A 27,326-nucleotide genomic window follows, 5' to 3' on the forward strand; every position below is an offset into this window, starting at 1 on the left:
TATGACATTAGTCCTGCTTCACTTAATTGTGTTACATGGAAGATTAATCTGATACAAGATTTAAATCAGAACCATTTGTGTAATGAGCAGGAAACCAAGAGAGACTAAAAAGGTGTTGGCTTCACAAACATAATTTTGAATAAGCTGAAATGTGTAAAGAATGAGGTGGACCAAGATTCCTGTTATGATGAAAGAGCAGAGAGCAATTTGAAAGTGATGCAACAAAATGTTTTTAACAATTCCAAAAAAAACATTAATCACAAAAAAAACTTTAACAAGTCTAAAAGAAATCTTCTCCCACCATAAAATGCAATTAAATAATAATAATAATAATAATTGCTGTCTGTGAATAAGAAACAAAAGCATTATGCCAAATAAAGATAAAGATTTAACCGGATATGTAAAGTACTTTACAGTGTTGTTGGTTTTTTGGACATTTTTAAGAAATTGCCTTGGAATTTTAGAATTTCTGTCAGAGCTCATTTCTGTCATTCTGCATTATCATCTCCAACTGCAAATAATTTTAAAACATTCACTCTTAATAAGAGCAGAAAAAGAACTCAGTACTACTTTGTGTGGTTTATTGCATTTAAAATGTCAAATGCACAATAATTATGTCAAAATTCTAGTCTTGGCGAATACATAAATGGATGTGTCATTACACTGGATTAGTGCATTAGATTTAAATGAAAAAATTTAATGAAATGGGAGCTAATGTGTATGTGTGTATAATTGTAGGCTACACACACACACACACACACACACACACACACATTATTGTTGCTGCTTTCCTTTTAGATTTAATTCATGGATACTATATGACGTATTCATTGGCAACCACACTGTCTATTACTGTCAGTATCCTATTTCATTCCCTTCATCTCTTTGACCATGGTCCAAACAATACCTGGCTGCAAAGACAGGTATGCTTGTAACAGACCAATAACAACAAAGGGGATTATCTTAAAATAAATACATATAATGGTCTGTGAGAACACTTCATGGATCATAGAGACAAGAGATAAAAGGGGATAGAAATAGCTCCTTTAGTGGCAGACCCTTTCACTATTATAGTGATATGAATGCATCCGAAACACTGAAAAATATATGTATACTATAAAATGTTTATAGGTGGTCTAGCAGCTGAACAAGAAGCCACATAAGGACCGGATGAAATTTTGACTGTCACTGAACAGATTAACACATGTAATCAGAAATGTGCTTTAGCAATTCAGTTTTGTGCTGTGTAAACATGATGAAAACATGTTTATCTATAAACAGTCAAATTTCTGATCTGTCTGTAGTTTGTGTTGAAGTTGCGAAGATCTGTTGCTGCACCGTCACAGCGTGGAACTGGTATAGCCAGTTGGGCCGCCACCCAACCCACATGAAATTCATCAAATGTGAGTCATTATGAAAGAAGCAACTATAAATAAAATTTTATAACATAGCCTATCTATTTATTTTTAGCCTAGCCTATATAGATTTGAGTTTTTAAAAACTAAAAACTAAATAAATAAATAATACTGTTTTATGTAAGTCAGCTGTAATTGTAGTTTGTTAGTTAATTCAGTCTAATGGGATTGATTTCCCTGCAGTTCTGTTCCAAATGTTATATAATGAATCATGTTGACAATATCCCACTAGCAGACAATAAACAATACCTGACTAAACTTGGAATGGTCAGGTTGGAGTGTTCTGCACCGTTTCAGAGGAACAATGTGATTTTGTGACATTCATTTTAGCGCTTTGGCTCATATATTGAAACTCAGCTGTTGTTTACTGTAGTTACGCCTACTTTCTTCATGATGAAGGCTTTGCCTCAAAAGGCCTTTAACAGCAAAAACAGTTTAACAGACTAAGTGGCCCTTATAGCCCCCATCTGAAAACATCACTGAAACCAGCCTATATAGATCAATAAGTATATAGATCATCAATGTCCTCACCATGTTATGTTGTGTGGCAAAAGTACAGTCAGTACTTCATACAAAAATGTTTTAAGTGTTGAGCATTATAGCTATTCAAAGAAATTTCATTTAGAGGTGTTTAAGTTCCACAGAATCCTTTCACAGAGTGGAAGGAAGCCGTCCTTTACACCTCCTAACACTAATTCCTTTAAATTTAGACATCTCATTAGGGTAGCAATTTCAGAAAAGGAAAATAAGGGACAATCGTGATTTTTCATAGAAAAATAAGGGACAGAATAAGAGCCAAGATACTGATATATTTCAAGGTATTGAAGTTAGAAATTCCTGTATCATGACCACTAATTGACATTGTCAATAAGATAAAAGTCGGTTTTGTTCAAAGTAGCTATTTTCCACATAGATCTTTGATATTAATATTTTTCGGTAATTCATTAAATATCGCAGGCTAAAAAGTAACTAGTAACTAGTACTCTGAGTAGTTTTTGAGAGGTGTACTTTGTACTTTTACTTAAGTACTGTTTTGACACCAGTACTTTTACTTGCAATTGAGTATTTTTTCAGCAATGTGACAGTACTTGTACTTAAGTCCAAATTTTCAGTACTCTTTCCACCACTGGAATTCTTTCATCAGAAACAACAAACTGCAGATGTGCATACGAAGTAACAAATATGTAAGTAAGATTTTCATTTAAAGGGGTGGTTGATTATGATTTCCCCCACATGTCTACGTCACTATGTGGGAATATTTGCATAACGCCGGCTAAAAATTCACGCAAATAAAGAAGGCATAACTTTCACGGCCATGTTGTGAAAGCGAAACTACTTTGTTTGGCCTTCCAAAAGAGGACACAACTAGAAAACAGTGGTTCAACACTGTTCCGGAACGGTTCAACCCAAATATTCAGATGTGTGCAACGCATTTTACAGAAACTGTTTCCCTGAACCTGCAGAGTAGCCTACAATGCCAGTGTCTGTTTCTATAAAGTGAGGCAATTCCAACTTTGCAAGGATAGTCTGGCGCTTTTGACTCACAGTCTCTAAGTACGCTTTCATATTTAAATAATTTGCCACTGATAATTCAAACGCGAGTTTTGAGCAGTGTTGAGTAACGTTAGTGCTTGTTGTTTGTCGTTTCTCCTATCACAAATGCAGACATGGTTTTATGTTTATGCTGCGCGATACGCAATGCAACGTGTAAAAAGACAGTATAAGTCATTATAATCCGTAATTATGTCCCCACTGAATGCAAAAAATGCCTCGTTTATAATGGGTTTTATTGTTTTTGTCTTGTCGCACCAGGACACACGGCATCAAAATATAGTAAGGAGCGTAACATTTCCGTCACACACACACTTTAGGAATTCAGCCAATCACAATGCACTGGATAGCTGGCCAATCAGCGTACACCTCGCTTTTCGATTAGCTTTTGTAAAAATCGATTCAGAAAGGCGGGGCATAGAGGAGAAACAATAATGCACATTATGTGGAAAATTATGTTTTTTGAACCTTAAACCGCATAAACATTGCATTACACCAAATACACAAAATAATGTTATTTTTAGCAACGTCATATGACCCCTTTAATTACTACAGTAAGGCGCTCTATATATAGATTTCCCAGTTCCATGCGTCTAAAAATGCATGGAAATTGTGGCCGCAACATTTCCACCTTCTTTCCAAAGCACTTTGAGCAACCATGAACAGCGTTCTCTATAAAGATAAAAAACTGCCCCGGAACGAACAGCTATCAGCGTGGACCATAACAATAACCACGTTATTGTTGCTGAGCGCTTATTCAGTCCATGAGTAGCCTAACCTCTCCGCTCAGATCACAGGTGGATTTCCTTCACTATATGAGTGAAAGAGAGAGCCGCCGGTGCGTCTAGTATTTTGTCTACAAAACTGAATGCTCTCCCTCTCTCTCAGATAATACAAGTGCACGTTACCAGCTTTTTGAAGACGCTGATTTCATTTTCCAGCAGGATTTGGCACCTGCCCACACTGCCAAAAGCACCAAAAGTTGGTTAAATGACCATGGTGTCGGTGTGCTTGACTGGCCAGCAAACTCACCAGACCTGAACCCCATAGAGAATCTATGGGGTATTGTCAAGAGGAAAATGAGAAACAAGAGACCAAAAAATTCAAATGAGTTGAAGGCCACTGTCAAAGAAACCTGGGCTTCCATACCACCTCAGCAGTGCCACAAATTGATCACCTCCACGCCACGCCGAATTGAGGCTGTAATTAAAGCAAAAGGAGCCCCTACCAAGTATTGTGTACATGTACAGTAAGTGAACAAACTTTCCAGAAGGCCAACAATTCACTAAAGAGTTTTTTATTGGTCTTAAGTATTCTAATTTGTTGAGAGTGAATTGGTGGGTTTTTGTTAAATGTGAGCCAAAATCACCACAATTAAAAGAACCAAATTCTTAAACTACTTCAGTCTATGTGCATTGAATTTATTTAATACACAAGTTTCACAATTTGAGTTGAATTACTGAAATAAATTAACTTTTCCACAACATTCTTATTTATTGAGATGCACCTGTACATCTGCACTAGGGGTGTAATGATTCACTCATTTTCTCGATGCATCGTTTACAAACCCTACCGATGCATATACATCGATATTGAAACATGATTTTTGAATCGCCGATTTCAGACAGTAATCAATTTAAAATACCAAGAATCAAATTAATCGCGATTTCTATAGCGATTCAATGCTTTCAAAATATACACACACATTAAATTACTACAAGGACGAAATAATGGAGACCTTGAACAGTGGTAAAATAACCACATCATTAGCCTTGAAATAAGAGAGCGAGGTTTATCTGATAAACAGATGTAAAAGTAGCATTTGTTGCTTTAGCGAACAGACATCGGGCACATTTTCTTTCAGAATCATCATTCGCTGATGGGGAGGAAAAAAGTTAAATACTATAGCATTTTATTTTATGAAAATGATGAAGTTTTCACACTAAGAGGAGTTCTCATGCTCAGATGTGCCAGGCTGTATCTGCAGCTAAGCTAAATAAAAAGAATAAATTGGTGAAACGTTAAGTCAACAATAAATAATTGTTTGTAGTATATTAAACAATTGTTTTGATCCCCAGTTCACCCTTCCTGGGCTTAACTTAACGGGGGATAAGGAGCCAACACTGGAGTGAGCTCTGGGACTGGAGCAAGGATAAGGGCTGAGTACAGTCTTTTTCTCCTCATCCTCCTCATTTGGGTTGGGGTGAATGGGGCATCAGCAGCGGCCAGCAATTCGGGGCCAAGGACCGAGATGGCTGGAGGTAGTGGAAGGGGAACAGCCTTTAGCTCTGACCTGACAGACTAATGCAGGGTCATAAACTTTGGCCCCCAGGTCAGCGCTGTAGGAAGTCCATCCCTGAGTACAGGAAAGCACATGAGGCGATGGGTGGTCAGAGCCATTTGCCCGGCATGTGGAGGGTCCCAGCAGGGGGTGAGTTGGAGAGGCTCGGTGTGTTTCAGTGGGGTCTGGATGGGAACTAATTATATTATCCTTTATTTCTTCAACCTCAGAATTACAACCATTTAAATAAAGGACTAGATTTAATCAACTCGATTAAGGGAAACTGTTACGTCAGGAAATCACAAAGGATTGTTCTAATCCAGCCCCAACTGAGAGCAGGCACCGAGTGCTGCGTCATGCCAACTTACCCGATAAGAAAGCTTGAGGAATTCCTCCACATACTGTTCCAATGGCCAACCACCCTGCCGCAAGCAGCATAGCCAATCCTCAGGCACTGTCATTCTTCTTTCCTTTTTTGGTCCGGTATTCTGTAACAACCTCCCAGCGGGCAATGGAACACAGAGACACAGGAGTAGCTCAAAATCAGCAGACTTTAATGAACTCAAAACAACATAGAACATAGTTCTGGAATGCAGGAACACAATACCAGACACTAGACTAAATACAATACTATTTAAACACTAGACAAGATGAGGGGAAACAAGACACACCTGGGATCAATCAAAACAGACGGGCAACACCTGGAATGAAATCAACATAACGACAGGCACAGGAAACATGACCAAATAAGGAAAGCAGGAACTAAGACCAGGGTAAAAGAAGGAATCTCAAGTCCACGACACTGACATCGGGATGTTGTGTGTGGGATTTTTTCTTTTTTTTCTTTAAGAGTAATACTGAATCAACTTTAAGCATTAATTTTGTTCCAAGAATAGGAAAGATATAACTAACATTAACAATGAGCAATACATTTGTTACAATATATTTGTTAACGTTAGGTAATAAAAAAATAGAACTGTTAGTTGTTATTTTTGTTAGAATACGAATGTTGACAGTTATGTTAAAAGATACACCGTTTAATTTTAATTATGTATTTGTAAATGCTGAAATTAAAATGAAAGTTTATCAATGATTTAGAAGTATTGTATATTAACCCTTTGTTCTGTATATTCTGTTGACAATTTGACATGCAGTTTTTATAGACCTACACTTCACTTTGCCCTTCCAGTTTTATGTAGCCCCACCAACCTGAACATTTGTGGCCTCACCCCTGCTCGTTATTATGAAAAAATATGTGAAAAAGTGCATGCTGAGGACCTCTGCTGTATGTATGTATATATACCTACTAAGCTTCTGTTACCAAGCTAAATTCACTGTGTATATAACTGAATTATTTAAAACTGAAATTAATTATTATGATTAAATCTTCAGAAACTTTCTATATGAACAATATAATGAAATGCTGATTGTTTTCAGTGCTGTTTTTTAGGTGTGTCTTTTAAATTGTTCACAGAGAAGTCAGACAGCTCTGCAAAATGGTTGACACCCATTTAGTGAAATGGAGTGTTAGTTTGTGTTGAAGATGTTTCACCAATCACATATATGTAATAGGTTACAGATTACAAGTTACCCTATTTAAAATGTAATAGTAGTGTAACTTTTTCAATTACTTTATTAAAGTAATGTAACTGATTACTTTTGATTACTTTTTGATTACTTTTCTAAATTTCTAATGAATGTTTATTTTCAACTGTTTCAATCATTTTCAAACATTTACACCATGCAGGGTTAACCTTACAGTAGTGCTCAACACTGTCAGACGATCGAAATCCTTCATCACTTGAATTAAGATGATCAAATTTGAACACATCCACCACAAAATCAGACTTTAGTACTGCCTTTTACTTTGAGATTGATCTGAAGTTAAAATAATAAGAAATTGTTTACTGATAATGTTTTTGAAACCAAATCTTAGCATAACTATAGGAAACACTGCATCTAACAATGGTTTGGAAAAAAATAGTTAATTAAAAAAAATAATAAATAAAAGCATATACATCAACTCAGATATGGTTATCTAATAAGAATGTGCCCTCTTCTGTGTACTAAACTCTTGAAACATTGCTGTCTTTTTGAAACATTGCTGTCTCTTTGTATATGATATGACAATAGTTTTCTCAAAATAAGTAAAATGAAAATTAAGTGACTCAGAGCAGCTCTAGAGATTATGTTTATATGTTCATGTACTCATATATTGAGGCGGCAGAGGCTCGGAAACACTGCTAGCATCAGTAGGCCTATGTGTATTAAATTAAACCGGATGTCTGCGCCATTAATTAACACGAGGGGCGGACTGGGAAAAAAATTCAGACTGGGAAATCTCAAACTCATACAAACAAATTCTGAAACATGCACAACTCTATTTTTTGTATGGACCCATTACATGTAACTAGTTACTTCCCAACACTAACCAATCATCATAACCATTCTGTCTTTGGTAGATCATTTATCAGACAGCATGGATCGGTGAAAATGAATCTTCAAACATATTAAAGCGTAAAAGCTCTGTATACTGTAGTATATATCAAAAATGATGGATACAATAATGTTCTCATATTGATATTGAATTGTTTTTTATTAAATTAGTTTTTAACTACACAGTCTTAAAACATTAATTGTGGAATGGCACATACATATGTCATCAGGGTGCAATATATTATTTTAGATAAAGATAAAGTACATGAAGTGTGAATAAACACATTCTACCTTTTTCCCTTAACATTAGATACATACTACCAAATAAATCTTTCATTTAGAAAGCAAGATCATCATTACTTTACATAACAGAATTTACAAATAAATAAAATCATTCCATAAATAGTCTTTTTTTTTAATCAAAGTTGCATCACATTTGGAGAGGTCAGGTATGCCCAGCAATACAGGAAAATTAATAAACTTTTATGTGTCAAAGTTTGTTTTTGAATATCTCTAGAAGAGACTGTTTCGAGTGGTGTACTGCACATTGTATGACCGTCTTCTGTGCCAACGTCTTCTGATTGCTGCACAGCAACCACACAGCAAACACTAAACACGTAAACAGACAAAGTGAGAGTTAGCATCAAGGAAGGGAACTGTATACACTTTAAACCACTTTTAATCAGCTGTACATTATAAACCAAATAGAAAGGCAAATTTAAGTCTATTTTAAGACAAAAGAGTAAAGCTTGCATGTTAATCATTAACATGTCATTAATCACTTTACTTCCAATGCACATATTTGACATTCAGTCATCATAATACTTACACAAAGAAGAATCCAGCAAGGTACGAGCCCGATGACAATAGCACAGGGGACAATGATTGCCACAATCCATGCTGCATTAGTACTGTTATTTGAGATTGTAGTGTGCAGAATTGTGGGGTAAAAGGTGGTTGGAGCGGCTGTTGTAGTAAGTCCGAGCAAAGTTGTGACCAAGCCGAAACTGCCGATGTCAGTGTCTGTGAAGACATACTCTACGCTGGCCTCAATCACAGTGGAATTACCCCTGTGGAGAAAAAAAATGTACAATGAGAAAATAAATAAACTGAACTTTCCTTCCCTCGCCCAAAATCTACTCAATTATGAAAGCAGATCTCTTGAAATCATTAAAACACTACTTGAAATAAAGTTCATATATATATATATGTATGTATATATATACTGAGCCAGAACTTACTTGAAAATGATTTGATTGAAATTAAAGTCAGTAGTTGTTGTTTTATTTAGTATTGTGGATACCTGAAATGCAGAAATACATTTCTATTGATTCATTTATTTATTAATATATTATGGTTAATGTGACTGAAATAAAGCAATTTCTCTATTCTCAATTTTCTCAGTGTCTATAACTCACAAATGAATTAATATAGTTCTGGATCACTTTGTAGGTCTCATTCCTGAATTCAAGTTTCTCAGAGATGGACACATTGCTGATTTCAAATCCAAAGGTTAAGAGAGAAGGAAGTATCATCAATTTCTTTAGAGAAAAAAAAAAAAAAAACAATAATTAGTTGTGGAGTGGTAATATGTGGATGCAGAAATTTCACTTATCCATTCAGGGATACTGATTTTCCCTCAAAGGAAGCTATAAAAGCTTACTACATAATGTACACCATTTGCATTCAAATGTTCTATACACAACAAAAAAGACAGGAGAGAAAACTCACTTGTATAGGTGACATTCACAAAGCTCACAAGTTCAGTCAGATCTTTTGTTGTAAGGGCTCGTTTAGTTCTCAGTTTCATTCCATTCAACAGAGTGTTAGCTACATGAATAACGTTACTCTGACTTGGTATAGTACCCCGCGTTCTAAACACAAGCCTGATGTATATGATCACTTTCCCAAGCCTGCAAGAGATGATACATTTATTTATTTGGATGATTTATTTCACATTACCATCTAGTTTTTAAAAGATGGTAATAAAGAGGAATGTAAAGAGAAAATTAATTATTGCTCTTACAAGTTTGGTGGAGAAGTTGTTGTCAGAGTGCTGGCTGTCGTCAAGACTGTAAAATAAAGTAATGATTAGTGGAGAAGAATCATGCTTTATATTATAGTATGGGGTATTTATGGAGCAAGGCATATAAAATGTGACATAGCAGGTGTGGATGTGGTAATACCTTCATTAGCTTTGAATATTTTCTGGACAAAGGTGCTGTTTGTGTTCAAGTCACTTTCTGAGAAAACATACTGAACACTGGCCAGAATTACTGTGCTATTATCCCTGTGTGGAGATTCAAACATGCAAATAAACCATACAGCTTCCATCACAAGCCATCTACTTACACTAAAAACTACTCAGTGATAAAAGCAGATTTTGTACAATCATTAACCCAGATAGCACACGCACATCTGCAAGATGTCTGTTAAAGATAGGTTAATTTGGAAAGCATCTGCTGTGTACAAACAACTTGATAGATGTCTTTAAGATGTCAGTTTTACATACATTCTAAATCATAAACATCTTATGAAACATCTATTTGACATCTAATAGGAAACGTCCTATAGACGTATTGCAGATGAGCAAACACTCTAAAAAATATGTCATACAGATGTAAATGCAGACATCAAATAGACATCTCTGTGATGTATGTGTGCTATCAGGGAAGACATTTCTTCAGATTCAGAACTTACTTGAATTCAACGTGATGGAGATCAAACTGAGAAGCTGAGGGGTCCTTTAGGATTTCGATAAGCTGGAGAGTGGAGTAATAAATACAGAGAGTAATGTTTATTAATGTTAAATTTAATGTGATTAGAATATGGCATATTCATTTTCATAGCAAGTTTTTGTGGGAAACCATTGAATCAAAGTGTCTCCAACTCACCAATTCATTTATAGTGCTTTTGATTGAAGTGTAAGTTTCATTCCTTAGTTCAATTTTCTCAGCTATGGATATATTGCTGATTTCAAATCCAAATGTGAGCGCATAGGAGGTATCATTAATTCCTTTAAAACAAACAACAAAAAATATTAGTTGTGTGGCTATATGTGAATGGCAAACAAAATACATAATTCAAATGTTATATTCAGAACAAAAAGGAGCCTAAAAAGGAGAGAAACAACTCACTTGTATAGGTGACATTCATAAGGCTCGCATCTTGGGTTGGTGTTGAGACATCTTTAGTTCTGTAACGTGGGCCAATCAAAGATTTGGCCAACTGTAGAATGATAGTTTCACTTGGTATTTGGCCCAATGTGTTAAATACCAATCGAATATTTATATAAACTTTCCCCAACCTACCAAAGATGATAAAATAACAAGAATGTAAAGACAGATTCAGAAAATAACTGGCCTTTACAAAATGACAATGGAATCATGGCTCTTACAATGTTGGTGGAGAAGTTGCGCTTGTTGTCAGAGTGCTGGCTGTCGTTAAGACTGTAAAAGAAAGTAGTGATTAGTGGAGGAGGCTTGCAGTTACAGTATTTGGTGTTGGTGGAGCAACACATTGAAAAAAGTCTTTAGTAAAGTTTGATTTTCAGTTTTAACAAACCTGTCAATGAATTAAGTGCCTGTAAGAAGCTGACTGGTTTTATGGCACCTGTATCTTGGAAGATGTACGCCATACTGCCCTCAATCTGATTTAATGTATTCCTATATAAAAACAACAACAATATACAGTATATGTTGAATACAGTATCAGGACATCACTGCATATGCACAGAACAATCACTGAGAATTTTCTAGGATTTGTTGTTTGTTTGTTTGTTTTTATATATTTTCATGAAAAGATTATGAAACAGACTCATCATACTTGAAGTTTGATGACATGGGTTGTAAATTTGGACTGCCAGGTTCGTTCAGAAGAGTGTTCAGCTGCAGGAGATAAATCAAACCATTCATCAGTATCTCGTGAAAACTGGCATTGAACCTAAGCCTTTTTACACTGTTCATTATTTTAAGTTTACCGCATTATTGATGGTATCCTGCACTTGTTGGTTGGTGTTGCCTCTAGACATAGGGTCCTCTGGCATACTGATGTTAATGACGTTAAATGTAAAGACCACAGCATAGGAGGTTTCTGAGATTTCTGTTTGGAAGGAAATGGTAATTTAAAGATTCGTCAAAAGCCTGTAATGCCTCATTGTTTGACTCAATCTCATTTCAGAACTTTCCAAGTGAAAATGATGACACTTACTCTCATAGGTGACATTCACCACCTTCACCGATTCATTGAGCTGTGACTCTCTTGAATTACGCAGAGTTTTGATTGCATTGAGGACCAGAGATTCACTGGGGACTGGAGATGAGGAGTTGAACACCAGCTTGCTTGTGACCACTGCTGAACCAGATCTGTAAATATAACCACTTTTGTTTAATTTTCATCAAATGTTTGCAACAAAATCATGACTTCTCAATTATTGATTTTTCTCAAAACAGAAAACCCAAATTTACATGAGTTTGGGAGTAGTAACAGAAACACAAATGTTGTTGCTTCCGAAACACTGTTGTAGTGGTTGGTAGACGTAGCTCATTGAGGAAACTGACTGGTTGTATGACATCTCCATCCTGGAAGGTGTATTCCATCCTGCCATCAATCTGGTTTGAAGTGCTCCTGCAGAACAAACAAAATATATATTTTTTAGGACATCAGTTCATATTGAAACATAATTCATGAACATTTAAAGGCTAATAATAATAATAATAATAATAATAATAATAATAAATTATTATTATTATTATTATTATTATTATTATTATTATTATTATTATTATTATTATTATTGGATTGTGAAGTTGGACTAAAATATTTGTAGACAAAGTCAAGATTGCAATATAAATTTGCATCTTACGTGAAGTTGGAGGTCTTGGGTTGTAAACTTAGACTGCCAGGTTCATTCAGAAGAGTGTTCAGCTGCAAAAGAAAAATCAAACCATTCATCAGTTTCTTGTGAAAACTGGCATTGTACCTAAGCCTTTTTACACTGTTCATTATTTTAAGTTTACCGCATTATTGATGGTATCCTGCACTTGTTGGTTGGTGTTGCCTCTAGACTTAGGGTCCTCTGGCATACTGATGTTAATGACGTTAAATGTAAAAACCACAGCATAGGAGGTTTCTGAGATTTCTGTTTGGAAGGAAATGGTAATTTAAAGATTTTTCAAAAGCCTATAATGCCTCATTGTTTGACTCAATTTCATTTCAGAACTTTCCAAGTGAAAATGATGACACTTACTCTCATAGGTGACATTCACCACCTTCACCGATTCATTGAGCTGTGACTCTCTTGAATTACGCAGAGTTTTGATGGCATTGAGGACCAGAGATTCACTGGGGACTGGAGATGAGGAGTTGAACACCAGCTTGCTTTTGACCACTGCTGATACAGATCTGTAAATATAACCACTTTTGTTTAATTTTCATCAAATGTTTCCAATAAAATCATGACTTCTCAATTATGATTGTTGTCAGAATAGAAAACCAACACTTACATGAGGTTTGAAGGAGTCACAGAGAACCCAAATTGTTGCTTCGGGGAAACAATGTTGTAGTGGTGGGTAGACGTAGCTCATTGAGGAAGCTGACTGGTTGTATGACATCTCCATCCTGGAAGGTGTATTTCATCCTGACATCAATCTGGTTTGAAGTGCTCCTGCAGAACAAACAACATATATTTTTTAGGACTTCAGTTCATATTGACACATAATTCATGAACATTTAAATGCTACTAATAATAATAATAATAATAATAATAATAATAATTAATAATTATTATTATTATTTTTTTGGATTACTTTGATTAGCTAAAATGTATGGGACAAAGTCAAGATTGCAATATAAAGTTAGCATCTTACGTGAAGTTGGAAGTCTTGGGTTGTAAAGTTGGACTGCCAGGTTCATTCAGAAGAGTGTTCAGCTGCAGGAGATAAATCAAACCATTCATCAGTTTCTCGTGAAAACTGGCATTGAACCTAAGCCTTTTTACACTGTTCATTATTTTAAGTTTACCGCATTATTGATGGTATCCTGCACTTGTTGGTTGGTGTTTCCTCTAGACTTAGGGTCCTCTGGCATACTGATGTTAATGACGTTAAATGTAAAGACCACAGCATAGGAGGTTTCTGAGATTTCTGTTTGGAAGGAAAACGTAATTTAAAGATTCTCAAAAAGCCTGTAATGCCTCATTGTTTGACTCAATCTCATTTCAGAACTTTCCAAGTGAAAATGATGACACTTACTCTCATAGGTGACATTCACCACCTTCACTGATTCATTGAGCTGTGACTCTCTGGAATTACGCAGAGTTTTGATTGCATTGAGGACCAGAGATTCACTGGGGACTGGAGATGAGGAGTTGAACACCAGCTTGGCTTTTGACCACTGCTGAACCAGATCTGTAAATATAACCACATTTTGTTTAACGTTCATCAAATATTTGCAATAAAATCATGACTTCTCAATTTGTGATTGTTGTCAAAATAGAAAACCAAAATTTACATGAGGTTTGAAGGTAGTCACAGAGAAACCAAATGTTGTTTTTCGGGAAACACTGTTGTAGTGGTGGGTAGACGTAGCTCATTGAGGAAACTGACTGGTTGTATGACATCTCCATCCTGGAAGCTGTATTCCATCCTGCCATCAATCTGGTTTGACGTGCTCCTGCAGAACAAACAAAATATATTTTTTAGGACTTGAGTTCATATTGAAACATAATTCATGAACATTTAAAAGGCTAATTACATGACTAATAATATAATAATAATAATAATAATAATAATAAATAATAATTATTATTATTATTATTATTATTATTATTATTATTATTATTATTATTATTGTTTTGGATTACTTAGATTACCTAAATTTTTGGAGACAAAGTCAAGATTGAAATATAAATTTGCATCTTACGTGAAGTTGGAAGTCTTGGGTTGTAAAGTTGGACTGCCAGGTTCGTTCAGAAGAGTGTTCAGCTGCAGGAGATAAATCAAACCATTCATCAGTTTCTCGTGAAAACTGGCATTGAACCTAAGACTTTTTACACTGTTCATTATTTTTAAGTTTACCGGCATTATTGATGGTATCCTGCACTTGTTGGTTGGTGTTTCCCTCTAGACTTAGGGTCCTCTGGCATGCTGATGTTAATCACGTTAAATGTAAAGAACACAGCATAGGAGGTTTCTGAAATTTCTGTTTGGAAGGAAAATGTAATTTAAAGATTCGTCAAAAGCCTGTAATGCATCATTGTTTGACTCAATTTAATTTCAGAACTTTCCAAGTGAAAATGATGACACTTACTCTCATAGGTGACATTCACCACCTTCACCGATTCATTGAGCTGTGACTCTCTGGAATTACGCAGAGTTTTGATTGCATTGAGGACCAGAGATTCACTGGGGACTGGAGATGAGGAGTTGAACACCAGCTTGCTTTTGACCACTGCTGATCCAGATCTGTAAATATAACCAATTTTGTTTAACGTTCATCAAATATTTGCAATAAAATTCCTTCTCCTCTCGGTTGTGATTGTTGTCAAAATAGAAATCCAACACTTACATGAGGTTTGAAAGGAGTCACAGAGAAACCAAATGTTGTTTCGGGAAACACTGTTGTAGTGGTGGGTAGACGTAGCTCATTGAGGAAGCTGACTGGTTGTATGACATCTCCATCCTGGAAGGTGTATTTCATCCTGCCATAAACCTGGTTTGAAGTGCTCCTGCAGAACAAACAACACATATTTTTTAGGACTTCAGTTCATATTGAAACATAATTCATGAACATTTAAAGGTAAATAATAATAATAATAATAATAATAATAATAAATAATAATAATAATTAATTATTATTATTATTATTATTATTATTATTATTATTATTATTATTATTATTATTACTATTATTGTTTTGGATCACTTTGATTAGCTAAAATATTTGGGGACAAAGTCAAGATTGCAGCATAAATTAGCATCTTACGTGAAGTTGGAGGTCTTGGGTTGTAAACTTGGACTGCCAGGTTCATTCAGAAGAGTGTTCAGCTAAGGGAGAAAATCAAAACCATTCATCAGTTTCTCGTGAAAACTGGCATTGAACCTAAGCCTTTTTACACTGTTCATTATTTTAAGTTTACCGCATTATTGATGGTATCCTGCACTTGTTGGTTGGTGTTGCCTCTAGACTTAGGGTCCTCTGGCATGCTGATGTTAATCACGTTAAATGTAAAGACCACAGCATAGGAAGTTTCTGAGATTTCTGTTTGGAAGGAAATGGTCATTTAAAAATTCGTCAAAAGCCTGTAATGCCTCATTTTTTAACTCAATCTCATTTCAGAACTTTCCAAGTGAAAATGATGACACTTACTCTCATAGGTGACATTCACCACCTTCACCGATTCATTGAGCTGTGACCCTCTCTGGAATTACGCAGAGTTTTGATTGCATTGAGGACCAGAGATTCACTGGGGACTGGAGATGAGGAGTTGAACACCAGCTTGCTTGTGACCACTGCTGAAAGATCTGTAAATATAACCACTTTTGTTTAACGTTCATCAAATATATGCAATAAAATTCTTTCTCCAATTTTTATTGTTGTCAAAATAGAAATCCAAAACTTACATGAGGTTTGAAGGAGTCACAGAGAAACCAAATGTTGTTTCGGGAAACACTGTTGTACTGGTTGGTAGACGTAACTCATTGAGGAAACTGACTGGTTGTATGACATCTCCGTCCTGGAAGGTGTATTCCATCCTGCCATCAATCTGGTTTGAAGTGATCCTGTAGAACAAACAAAATATATTTTTTTAGGGACTTCAATGCATATTGAAACATAATTCATGAAAATTACATGACTAATAATAATATAATAATAATAATAATAACAATAATAAATAATAATTAATATATTATTATTATTATTATTATACATGTTTTGGATTACTTTGATTTGCTAAAATGTATAGAGGCAATGTAAAGATTGCAATGTCAGTTTGCATCTTACGTGAAGTTTGATGACTTGGGTTGTAAAGTTGGACTGCCAGGTTCGTTCAGAAGAGTGTTCAGCTGCAGGAGATAAATCAAACCATTCATCAGTATCTCGTGAAAACTGGCATTGAACCTAAGCCTTTTTACACTGTTCATTATTTTAAGTTTACCGCATTATTGATGGTATCCTGCACTTGTTGGTTGGTGTTTCCTCTAGACTTAGGGTCCTCTGGCATACTGATGTTAATGACGTTAAATGTAAAGACCACAGCATAGGAGGTTTCTGAGATTTCTGTTTGGAAGGAAAACGTAATTTAAAGATTTTTCAAAAGCCTGTAATGCCTCATTGTTTGACTCAATCTCATTTCAGAACTTTCCAAGTGAAAATGATGACACTTACTCTCATAGGTGACATTCACCACCTTCACCGATTCATTGAGCTGTGACTCTCTTGAATTACGCAGAGTTTTCATCGCATTGAGGACCAGAGATTCACTGGGGACTGGAGATGAGGAGTTGAACAAAAGCTTGCTTGTGACCACTGCTGAACCAGATCTGTAAATATAACCACTTTTGTTTAATTTTCATCAAATGTTTGCAATAAAATCATGACTTCTCAATTATTGATTTTTCTCAAAACAGAAAACCAAAATTTACATGAGATTGGGAGTAGTAACAGAAACACTGGTTGTTGCTTCCGGAAACACTGTTGTAGTGGTTGGTAGACGTAGCTCATTGAGGAAGCTGACTGGTTGTATGACATCTCCATCCTGGAAGGTGTATTCCATCCTGCCATCAATCTGGTTTGAAGTGCTCCTGCAGAACAAACAAAATATATATTTTTTAGGACTTCAGTTCATATTGAAACATAATTCATGAACATTTAAAGGCTAATAATAATAATAATAATAATAATAATAATAATAATAATAATAATAATAATAATAATAATTTTTGGAGACAAAGTCAAGATTGCAATATAAATTTGCATCTTACGTGAAGTTGGTTATTATTGTTTTGGATTACTTAGATTACCTAAATTTTTGGAGACAAAGTCAAGATTGAAATATAAATTTGCATCTTACGTGAAGTTGGAGGTCTTGGGTTGTAAACTTAGACTGCCAGGTTCATTCAGAAGAGTGTTCAGCTGCAAAAGACAAATCGAACCATTCATCAGTATCTCGTGAAACCTGGCATTGTACCTAAGCCTTTTTACACTGTTTATTATTTTAAGTTTACCGCTTTATTGATGGTATCCTGCACTTGCTGGTTGGTGTTGCCTCTAGACTTAGGGTCCTCTGGCATGCTGATGTTAATCACGTTAAATGTAAAGAACACAGCATAGGAGGTTTCTGAGATTTCTGTTTGGAAGGAAAACGTAATTTAAAGATTTTTCAAAAGCCTGTAATGCATCATTGTTTGACTCAATCTCATTTCAGAACTTTCCAAGTGAAAATGATGACACTTACTCTCATAGGTGACATTCTCCACCTTCACCGATTCATTGAGCTGTGACTCTCTGGAATAACGCAGAGTTTTGATTGCATTGAGGACCAGAGATTCACTGGGGACTGGAGATGAGGAGTTGAACACCAGCTTGCTTTTGACCACTGCTGATCCAGATCTGTAAATATAACCAATTTTGTTTAACGTTCATCAAATATTTGCAATAAAATTCCTTCTCCGGTTGTGACTGTTGTCAAAATAGAAATCCAACACTTACATGAGGTTTGAAGGAGTCACAGAGAAACCAAATGTCGTTTCGGGAAACACTGTTGTAGTGGTGGGTAGACGTAGCTCATTGAGGAAACTGACTGGTTGTATGACATCTCCATCCTGGAAGCTGTATTCCATCCTGCCATCAATCTGGTTTGAAGTGATCCTGTAGAACAAACAAAATATATGTTTAAGGACTTCAATCCATATTGAAACATAATTCATGAAAATTACATGACTAATAATAATAATAGTAGTAATAACAATAATAAATAATAATAAAACATGTTTTGGATTACTTTGATTAGCTAAAATGTATAGAGGCAATGTAAAGATTGCAATGTCAGTTTGCATCTTACGTGAAGTTTGATGACTTGGGTTGTAAAGTTGGACTACCAGGTTCGTTCAGAAGAGTGTTCAGCTGCAGGAGATAAATCAAACCATTCATCAGTTTCTCGTGAAAACTGGCATTGAACCTAAGCCTTTTTACACTGTTCATTATTTTTATAAGTTTACCGCATTATTGATGGTATCCTGCACTTGTTGGTTGGTGTTTCCTCTAGACTTAGGGTCCTCTGGCATACTGATGTTAATGACGTTAAATGTAAAAACCACAGCATAGGAGGTTTCTGAGATTTCTGTTTGGAAGGAAAACGTAATTTAAAGATTCGTCAAAAGCCTGTAATGCCTCATTGTTTGACTCAATTTCATTTCAGAACTTTCCAAGTGAAAATGATGACACTTACTCTCATAGGTGACATTCACCACCTTCACCGATTCATTGAGCTTTGACTCTCTGGAATTACGCAGAGTTTTGATTGCATTGAGGACCAAAGATTCACTGGGGACTGGAGATGAGGAGTTGAACACCAGCTTGCTTTTGACCACTGCTGATCCAGATCTGTAAATATAACCAATTTTGTTTAACGTTCATCAAATATTTGCAATAAAATTCCTTCTCCGGTTGTGATTGTTGTCAAAATAGAAATCCAACACTTACATGAGGTTTGAAGGAGTCACAGAGAAACCAAATGTTGTTTCGGGAAACACTGTTGTAGTGGTGGGTAGACGTAGCTCATTGAGGAAACTGACTGGTTGTATGACATCTCCGTCCTGGAAGGTGTATTCCATCCTGCCATCAATCTGGTTTGAAGTGCTCCTGCAGAACAAACAACACATATTTTTTAGGACTTCAGTTCATATTGAAACATAATTCATGAACATTTAAAAGCTAATAATAAAAATAATAATAATGATAATAATAATAATAATAATAATAATTATTATTATTATTATTATTATTATTATTGTTGTTGTTATTATTATTATATTATTATTATTATTATTATTATTGTTTTGGATTACTTTGATTAGCTAAAATATTTGGGGACAAAGTCAAGATTGCAGTATAAATTAGCATCTTACGTGAAGTTGGAAGTCTTGGGTTGTAAACTTGGACTGCCAGGTTCATTCAGAAGAGTGTTCAGCTGCAGGAGAAAATCAAACCATTCATCAGTTTCTCGTGAAAACTGGCATTAAACCTAAGCCTTTTTAGACTGTTCATTATTTTAAGTTTACCGCATTATTGATGGTATCCTGCACTTGTTGGTTGGTGTTGCCTCTAGACTTAGGGTCCTCTGGCATGCTGATGTTAATCACGTTAAATGTAAAGAACACAGCATAGGAGGTCTCTGAGATTTCTGTTTGGAAGGAATTGGTCATTTAAAAATTCGTCAAAAGCCTGTAATGCCTCATTTTTTAACTCAATCTCATTTCAGAACTTTCCAAGTGAAAATGATGACACTTACTCTCATAGGTGACATTCACCACCTTCACCGATTCATTGAGCTGTGACTCTCTGGAATTACGCAGAGTTTTGATTGCATTGAGGACCAGAGATTCACTGGGGACTGGAGATGAGGAGTTGAACACCAGCTTGCTTTTGACCACTGCTGATCCAGATCTGTCAATATAACCAATTTTGTTTAACGTTCATCAAATATTTGCAATAAAATTCCTTATCCAGTTTTGATTGTTGTCAAAATAGAAATCCAACACTTACATGAGATTTGAAGGAGTCACAGAGAAACCAAATGTTGTTTCGGGAAACACTGTTGTACTGGTTGGTAGACGTAACTCATTGAGGAAACTGACTGGTTGTATGACATCTCCGTCCTGGAAGGTGTATTCCATCCTGCCATCAATCTGGTTTGAAGTGATCCTGTAGAACAAACAAAATATATGTTTAAGGACTTCAATGCATATTGAAACATAATTCATGAAAATGACATGACTAATAATAATAATAGTAATAATAACAATAATAAATAATAATAATACATGTTTTGGATTACTTTGATTAGCTAAAATGTATAGAGGCAATGTAAAGATTGCAATGTCAGTTTGCATCTTACGTGAAGTTTGATGACTTGGGTTGTAAAGTTGGACTGCCAGGTTCGTTCAGAAGAGTGTTCAGCTGCAGGAGATAAATCAAACCATTCATCAGTATCTCGTGAAAACTGGAATTGAACCTAAGCCTTTTTACACTGTTCATTATTTTAAGTTTACCGCATTATTGATGGTATCCTGCAATTGTTGGTTGGTGTTGCCTCTAGACTTAGGGTCCTCTGGCATACTGATGTTAATGACGTTAAATGTAAAGACCACAGCATAGGAGGTTTTCTGAGATTTCTGTTTGGAAGGAAAACGTAATTTAAAGATTTTTCAAAAGCCTGTAATGCCTCATTGTTTTGACTCAATCTCATTTCAGAACTTTCCAAGTGAAAATGATGACACTTACTCTCATAGGTGACATTCACCACCTTCACCGATTCATTGAGCTGTGACTCTCTTGAATTACGCAGAGTTTTGATTGCATTGAGGACCAGAGATTCACTGGGGACTGGAGATGAGGAGTTGAACAAAAGCTTGCTTGTGACCACTGCTGAACCAGATCTGTAAATATAACCACTTTTGTTTAATTTTCATCAAATGTTTGCAATAAAATCATGACTTCTCAATTATTGATTTTTCTCAAAACAGAAAACCAAAATTTACATGAGATTTGGGAGTAGTAACAGAAACACTGGTTGTTGCTTCCGGAAACACTGTTGTAGTGGTGGGTAAACGTAGCTCATTGAGGAAGCTGACTGGTTGTATGACATCTCCATCCTGGAAGGTGTATTCCATCCTGCCATCAATCTGGTTTGAAGTGCTCCTGCAGAACAAACAAAATATATTTTTTAGGACTTGAGTTCATATTGAAACATAATTCATGAACATTTAAAGGCTAATAATAATAATAATAATAATAATAATAATAATAATAATAATAATAATAATAATAATAATTATTATTATTATTATTAAAATTATTATTATTATTATTAATAATAATAATAATATTATTATTGATTGTTTTGGATTACTTAGATTACCTAAATTTTTGGAGACAAAGTCAAGATTGAAATATAAATTTGCATCTTACGTGAAGTTGGAGGTCTTGGGTTGTAAACTTAGACTGCCAGGTTCATTCAGAAGAGTGTTCAGCTGCAAAAGACAAATCGAACCATTCATCAGTTTCTCGTGAAAACTGGCATTGTACCTAAGCCTTTTTACACTGTTTATTATTTTAAGTTTACCTCTTTATTGATGGTATCCTGCACTTGCTGGTTGGTGTTTGCCTCTAGACTTAGGGTCCTCTGGCATGCTGATGTTAATCACGTTAAATGTAAAGAACACAGCATAGGAGGTTTCTGAGATTTCTGTTTGGAAGGAAAACGTAATTTAAAGATTTTTCAAAAGCCTGTAATGCCTCATTGTTTGACTCAATTTAATTTCAGAACTTTCCAAGTGAAAATGATGACACTTACTCTCATAGGTGACATTCACCACCTTCACCGATTCATTGAGCTGTGACTCTCTGGAATTACGCAGAGTTTTGATTGCATTGAGGACCAGAGATTCACTGGGGACTGGAGATGAGGAGTTGAACACCAGCTTACTTGTGACCACTGCTGAACCAGATCTGTAAATATAACCACTTTTGTTTAATGTTCATCAAATGTTTACAATAAAATTCCTTCTCCAATTTTGATTGTTGTCAAAATAGAAAACCAAAATTTACATGAGGTTGGGAGCAGTAACAGAAAACCAAATGTTGTTTCGGGAAACACTGTTGTACTGGTGGGTAGACGTAGCTCATTGAGGAAGCTTACTGGTTGTATGACATCTCCTTCCTGGAAGGTGTATTTCATCCTGCCATTAACCTGGTTTGAAGTGCTCCTGCAGAACAAACAAAATATTTGTTTAAGGACTTTAATCCATATTGAAACATAATTCATGAAAATTACACGTTTAATAAATAATAATAATAATAATAAATATAATAAATATAATAAAATATTTTGGATTACTTTGATTAGCTAAAATGTATGGAGACAATGTAAAGATTGCAATGTCAGTTTGCATCTTACGTGAAGTTGGAGGTCTTGGGTTGTAAACTTAGACTGCCAGGTTCATTCAGAAGAGTGTTCAGCTGCAAAAGAAAAATCAAACCAATCATCAGTTTCTTGTGAAAACTGCCATTGAACCTAAGCCTTTTTACACTGTTTATTATTTTAAGTTTACCGCTTTATTGATGGTATCCTGCACTTGCTGGTTGGTGTTGCCTCTAGACTTAGGGTCCTCTGGCATGCTGATGTTAATCACGTTAAATGTAAAGACCACAGCATAGGAGGTTTCTGAGATTTCTGTTTGGAAGGAAAACGTAATTTAAAGATTTGTCAAAAGCCTGTAATACATCATTGATTGACTCAATCTCATTTCAGAACTTTCCAAGTGAAAATGATGACACTTACTCTCATAGGTGACATTCACCACCTTCACCGATTCATTGAGCTGTGACTGTCTGGAATTACGCAGAGTATTGATTGCACTGAGGACCAGAGATTCACCGGGGACTGGAGATGAGGAGTTGAACACCAGCTTGCTTGTGACCATTGCTGATCCAGATCTGTAAATATAACGTTGTTTTGTTTAATGTTCACAATAAAATTCCTTCTCCAATTTTGATTGTTGTCAAAATAGAAAACCAAAATTTACATGAGGTTGGGAGCAGTAACAGAGGAGTCACAGAGAACACCAAATTGTTGTTTCGGGAAACACTGTTGTAGTGGTTGATAGACGTAGCTCATTGAGGAAGCTGACTGGTTGTATGACATCTCCGTCCTGGAAGGTGTATTCCATCCTGCCATCAATCTGGTTTAAAGTGCTCCTGCAGAACAAACAAAATATTTGTTTAAGGACTTCAATCCATATTGAAACATAATTCATGAAAATTACACGTTTAATAAATAATAATAATAATAATAAATGTTTTGGATCACTTTGATTCGCTAAAATGTATGGAGACAAAGTGAAGAATGCAATATATATTTGCATCTTACGTGAAGTTGGAGGTCTTGGGTTGTAAACTTGGACTGCCAGGTTCATTCAGAAGAGTGTTCAGCTACAGGAGAAAAATCAAACCATTCATCAGTTTCTCCTGAAGACTGACATAGAACCTAAGCATTTTCACACTGTTTATTTTTGAAGTTTACCGCATTATTGATGGTATCTTGCACTTGCAGGTAGGTGTTGGCTTTAGACTCAGGGTCCTCTGGCATGCTGATGTTAATCACATTAAATGTAAAGACCACAGCATAGGAGGTTTCTGAGATTTCTGTTTGGAAGGAAATGGTCATTTAAAGATTTTTCAAAAGCCTGTTATGCATCATTGTTTGACTCAATCCAAGTGAAAATGATGACACTTACTTTCATAGGTGACATTCACCACCTTTACCGATTCATTGAGCTGTGACTCTCTGGAATTACGCAGAGTATTGATAGCACTGAGGACCAGAGATTTACTGGGGACTGGAGATGAGGAGTTGAATAGCAGTTTGCTTGCCACCACTGCTGCTGTTTGAGTTGATGCATTTGTAGCACCTGAGGTTATAGGCATACTTGTGGTAGCTCCAGATACAGTCAGTGGAGTCACACTTGTAGTTGGGGAAGCACTAGCTTCTGACATTGACAATGGCATAGTGGTTTCTTGAGTTACAATTATAATTGTTGGTGCAGTTGTTTTAGTGGTTGCTACAGACACAGTTTTTGTGCTTTGAGATATAAAAGCAGTTGGAGATGGATTTTGTGTTTCTGGAAGTCGAGTTGGAGTTACTGCATTTGTAGTTGCATTTAGCAAAGATGTGGTTATAACTTCTGAGAACATTGGCCTGGTCGTGGGTGTGACAAATGTTGTTGCTGTAGCAGTTCTGGTTGTTGTGAAAAGTGGTATTGTGGTTGGAGATATGGATGTTGTGCTTAGTGATACAAGTGAAGAAGCTGGAGATATTGAAGGAAGTGTTGTGGTATGAACAGCATTTTCTGTTGCAGGAGGTGCAATTGTAGGTCCTGAGAAAACATGCAAGGTTGTGAGTGTCACAGCTGTGGTTGTATAACCTTTAGTGATTGAAGTTGGTGTTGGAGCAGCACTTGTTGTTGTTAAAGGTGGACTTGTATTTCCTGAGGAGAAAGTTGTGGATGTGGGGTTCAAAGCTGTTACTGTAGAAGTGTCAGTTGTTAAAGTTACTGCTGTTGTTGGTGATGCAGCATTTGTTGGGGGTTCTGGAAATACAGGCATAGTTGTTGGATTCACAGCTGTGGTTGTAGAAACTTCATTTGTTGACGACTGTGTTGTTGTTCCTAGAGTAGCATTTTCTGTTCCCGGAGGTGCAGTTGTAGGTGATGGGAACATAGGCATGGTTGTGGGGTTCACTGTTTTGGTTGTTAAAGTTTCATTTGTTGTTGACAATTGTGTTGCTGGAGCAGCTTTTGCTGTTGTTGTAGTTTCTGCTGATATCTGAGTGGTTGTGGGGCTCACAGCTGTGGTTGTATAACCTTCAGTGGTTGAAGATGATGTTGGAGCAGCATTTGATGTTGTTGTAGGAGCAGTTGCTGAGGATATAAGAGTGGTTGTGGGGTTCACAGCTTGGGTAGTAGAAGCTTCAGTTGTTGAAGACAGTGGAGTTATTGTTGGAGCAAAATTTTCTGTTGATGGAGGTGCAGAGAATACAGGGATGGTTGTGGGGTTCCCAGCTGTGGTTGTATAAGCTTCAGTTGTTGAAGATTGTGCTGTTGCAGTTGGAGCAGCATTTTTTGCTGTTGAGAGTTCAGTTGTAGTCGGTGAGAATATAAGAGTGGTTGTGGGGCTTACAGCTGTATCTGTATAACCTTCAGAAGTTGAAAATTGTGTTGCAGCAGCATTTGTTGCTGTTGTAGGTGAAGTTGCTGAGGATTTCAGAGTGGTTGGGGGGGTTCACAGCTGTGCTAGCAGAAGCTTCAGTTGTCGAAGACAGTGGAGTTATTGTTGGAGCAACATTTTCTGTTGATGGAGGTGCAGAGAATACAGGCATGGTTGTGGGGTTCCCAGCTGTGGTTGTATAAGCTTCAGTTGTTGAAGATTGTGCTGTTGCAGTTGGAGCAGCATTTGTTGCTGTTGAGAGTTCAGTTGTAGTCGGTGAGAATATAAGAGTGGTTGTGGGGCTTACAGCTGTAGTTGTATAACCTTCAGTGGTTGAAAATTGTGTTGCAGCACCATTTGTTGTTGTTGTAGGTGAAGTTGCTGAAGATATCAGAGTGGTTGTGGGGTTCACAGCTGTGCTAGCAGAAGCTTCAGTTGTCGAAGACAGTGGAGTTATTGTTGGAGCAACATTTTCTGTTGATGGAGGTGCAGAGAATACAGGCATGGTTGTGGGGTTCCCAGCTGTGGTTGTATAAGCTTCAGTTGTTGAAGATTGTGCTGTTGCAGTTGGAGCAGCATTTTCTGCTGTTGAGAGTTCAGTTGTAGTCGGTGAGAATATAAGAGTGGTTGTAGGGCTTACAGCTGTAGTTGTATAACCTTCAGAAGTTGAAAATTGTGTTGCAGCAGCATTTGTTGCTGTTGTAGGTGAAGTTGCTGAGGATATCAGAGTGGTTGTGGGGTTCACAGCTGTGCTAGCATAAGCTTCAGTTGTCGAAGACAGTGGAGTTATTGTTGGAGCAACATTTTCTGTTGATGGAGGTGCAGAGAATACAGGGATGGTTGTGGGGTTCCCAGCTGTGGTTGTATAAGCTTCAGTTGTTGAAGATTGTGCTGTTGCAGTTGGAGCAGCATTTTTTGCTGTTGAGAGTTCAGTTGTAGTCGGTGAGAATATAAGAGTGGTTGTAGGGCTTACAGCTGTAGTTGTATAACCTTCAGAAGTTGAAAATTGTGTTGCAGCCCAGCTGTTGTTATATAAGATTCAGTTGTCTAAGAATTTCATATTGCATTTGGAGCACACGGCTGTGCTAGCAGAAGCTTCAGTTGTGGAAGACAGTGGAGTTACTGTTGGAGTAACATTTTCTGTTGATGGAGGTGCAGAGAATACAGGCATGGTTGTGGGGTTCCCAGCTGTGGTTGTATAAGCTTCAGTTGTTGAAGATTGTGCTGTTGCAGTTGGAGCAGCATTTTCTGCTGTTGAGAGTTCAGTTGTAGTCGGTGAGAATATAAGAGTGGTTGTGGGGCTTACAGCTGTATCTGTATAACCTTCAGAAGTTGAAAATTGTGTTGCAGCAGCATTTGTTGCTGTTGTAGGTGAAGTTGCTGAGGATTTCAGAGTGGTTGTGGGGTTCACAGCTGTGCTAGCAGAAGCTTCAGTTGTCGAAGACAGTGGAGTTATTGTTGGAGCAACATTTTCTGTTGATGGAGGTGCAGAGAATACAGGCATGGTTGTGGGGTTCCCAGCTGTGGTTGTATAAGCTTCAGTTGTTTGAAGATTGTTCTGTTGCAGTTGGAGCAGCATTTGTTGCTGTTGAGAGTTCAGTTGTAGTTGGTGAGAATATAAGAGTGGTTGTGGGGCTTACAGCTGTAGTTGTATAACC

The 27,326-nt window shown here is 36.4% G+C and overlaps 1 protein-coding gene and 1 long non-coding RNA gene across 2 annotated transcripts; both read right to left on the reverse strand.

Annotated features, from left to right (window-relative positions):
- Positions 1-7,876: 7,876 nt before the first annotated feature.
- On the reverse strand, positions 7,877-24,471 carry LOC122145359 (mucin-5AC-like). The gene is given in 45 exon segments (XM_042759001.1): positions 7,877-8,292; positions 8,513-8,753; positions 8,925-8,986; positions 9,102-9,194; positions 9,196-9,224; positions 9,415-9,596; positions 9,710-9,754; positions 9,848-9,973; positions 10,384-10,445; positions 10,578-10,699; positions 10,821-10,990; positions 11,081-11,132; positions 11,248-11,348; positions 11,509-11,570; positions 11,663-11,784; positions 11,893-12,047; positions 12,199-12,309; positions 13,551-13,612; positions 13,705-13,826; positions 14,992-15,146; positions 16,305-16,463; positions 16,687-16,748; positions 16,841-16,962; positions 17,071-17,225; positions 17,328-17,486; positions 17,756-17,817; positions 17,910-18,031; positions 18,140-18,294; positions 18,394-18,552; positions 18,746-18,807; positions 18,903-19,024; positions 19,133-19,287; positions 19,387-19,545; positions 19,812-19,873; positions 19,965-20,086; positions 21,187-21,341; positions 21,400-21,418; positions 21,473-21,603; positions 22,862-22,923; positions 23,016-23,137; positions 23,246-23,400; positions 23,834-23,895; positions 23,987-24,108; positions 24,201-24,302; positions 24,393-24,471. Coding segments are annotated over 45 exon segments (5,016 nt in total). The 3' UTR covers positions 7,877-8,196.
- LOC122145635 lies at positions 15,666-16,095 on the reverse strand. Its single transcript, XR_006160446.1, has 3 exons — positions 16,051-16,095; positions 15,821-15,942; positions 15,666-15,728 (listed from the first exon to the last, which is right to left on the reverse strand). It is a non-coding gene; the product is annotated as an uncharacterized LOC122145635 (long non-coding RNA).
- Positions 24,472-27,326: the final 2,855 nt, after the last annotated feature.

The sequence above is a fragment of the Cyprinus carpio genome, chromosome A1 (genome assembly GCF_018340385.1).
Source record: "Cyprinus carpio isolate SPL01 chromosome A1, ASM1834038v1, whole genome shotgun sequence".
In the NCBI taxonomy this organism is placed as follows: domain Eukaryota; kingdom Metazoa; phylum Chordata; class Actinopteri; order Cypriniformes; family Cyprinidae; genus Cyprinus; species Cyprinus carpio.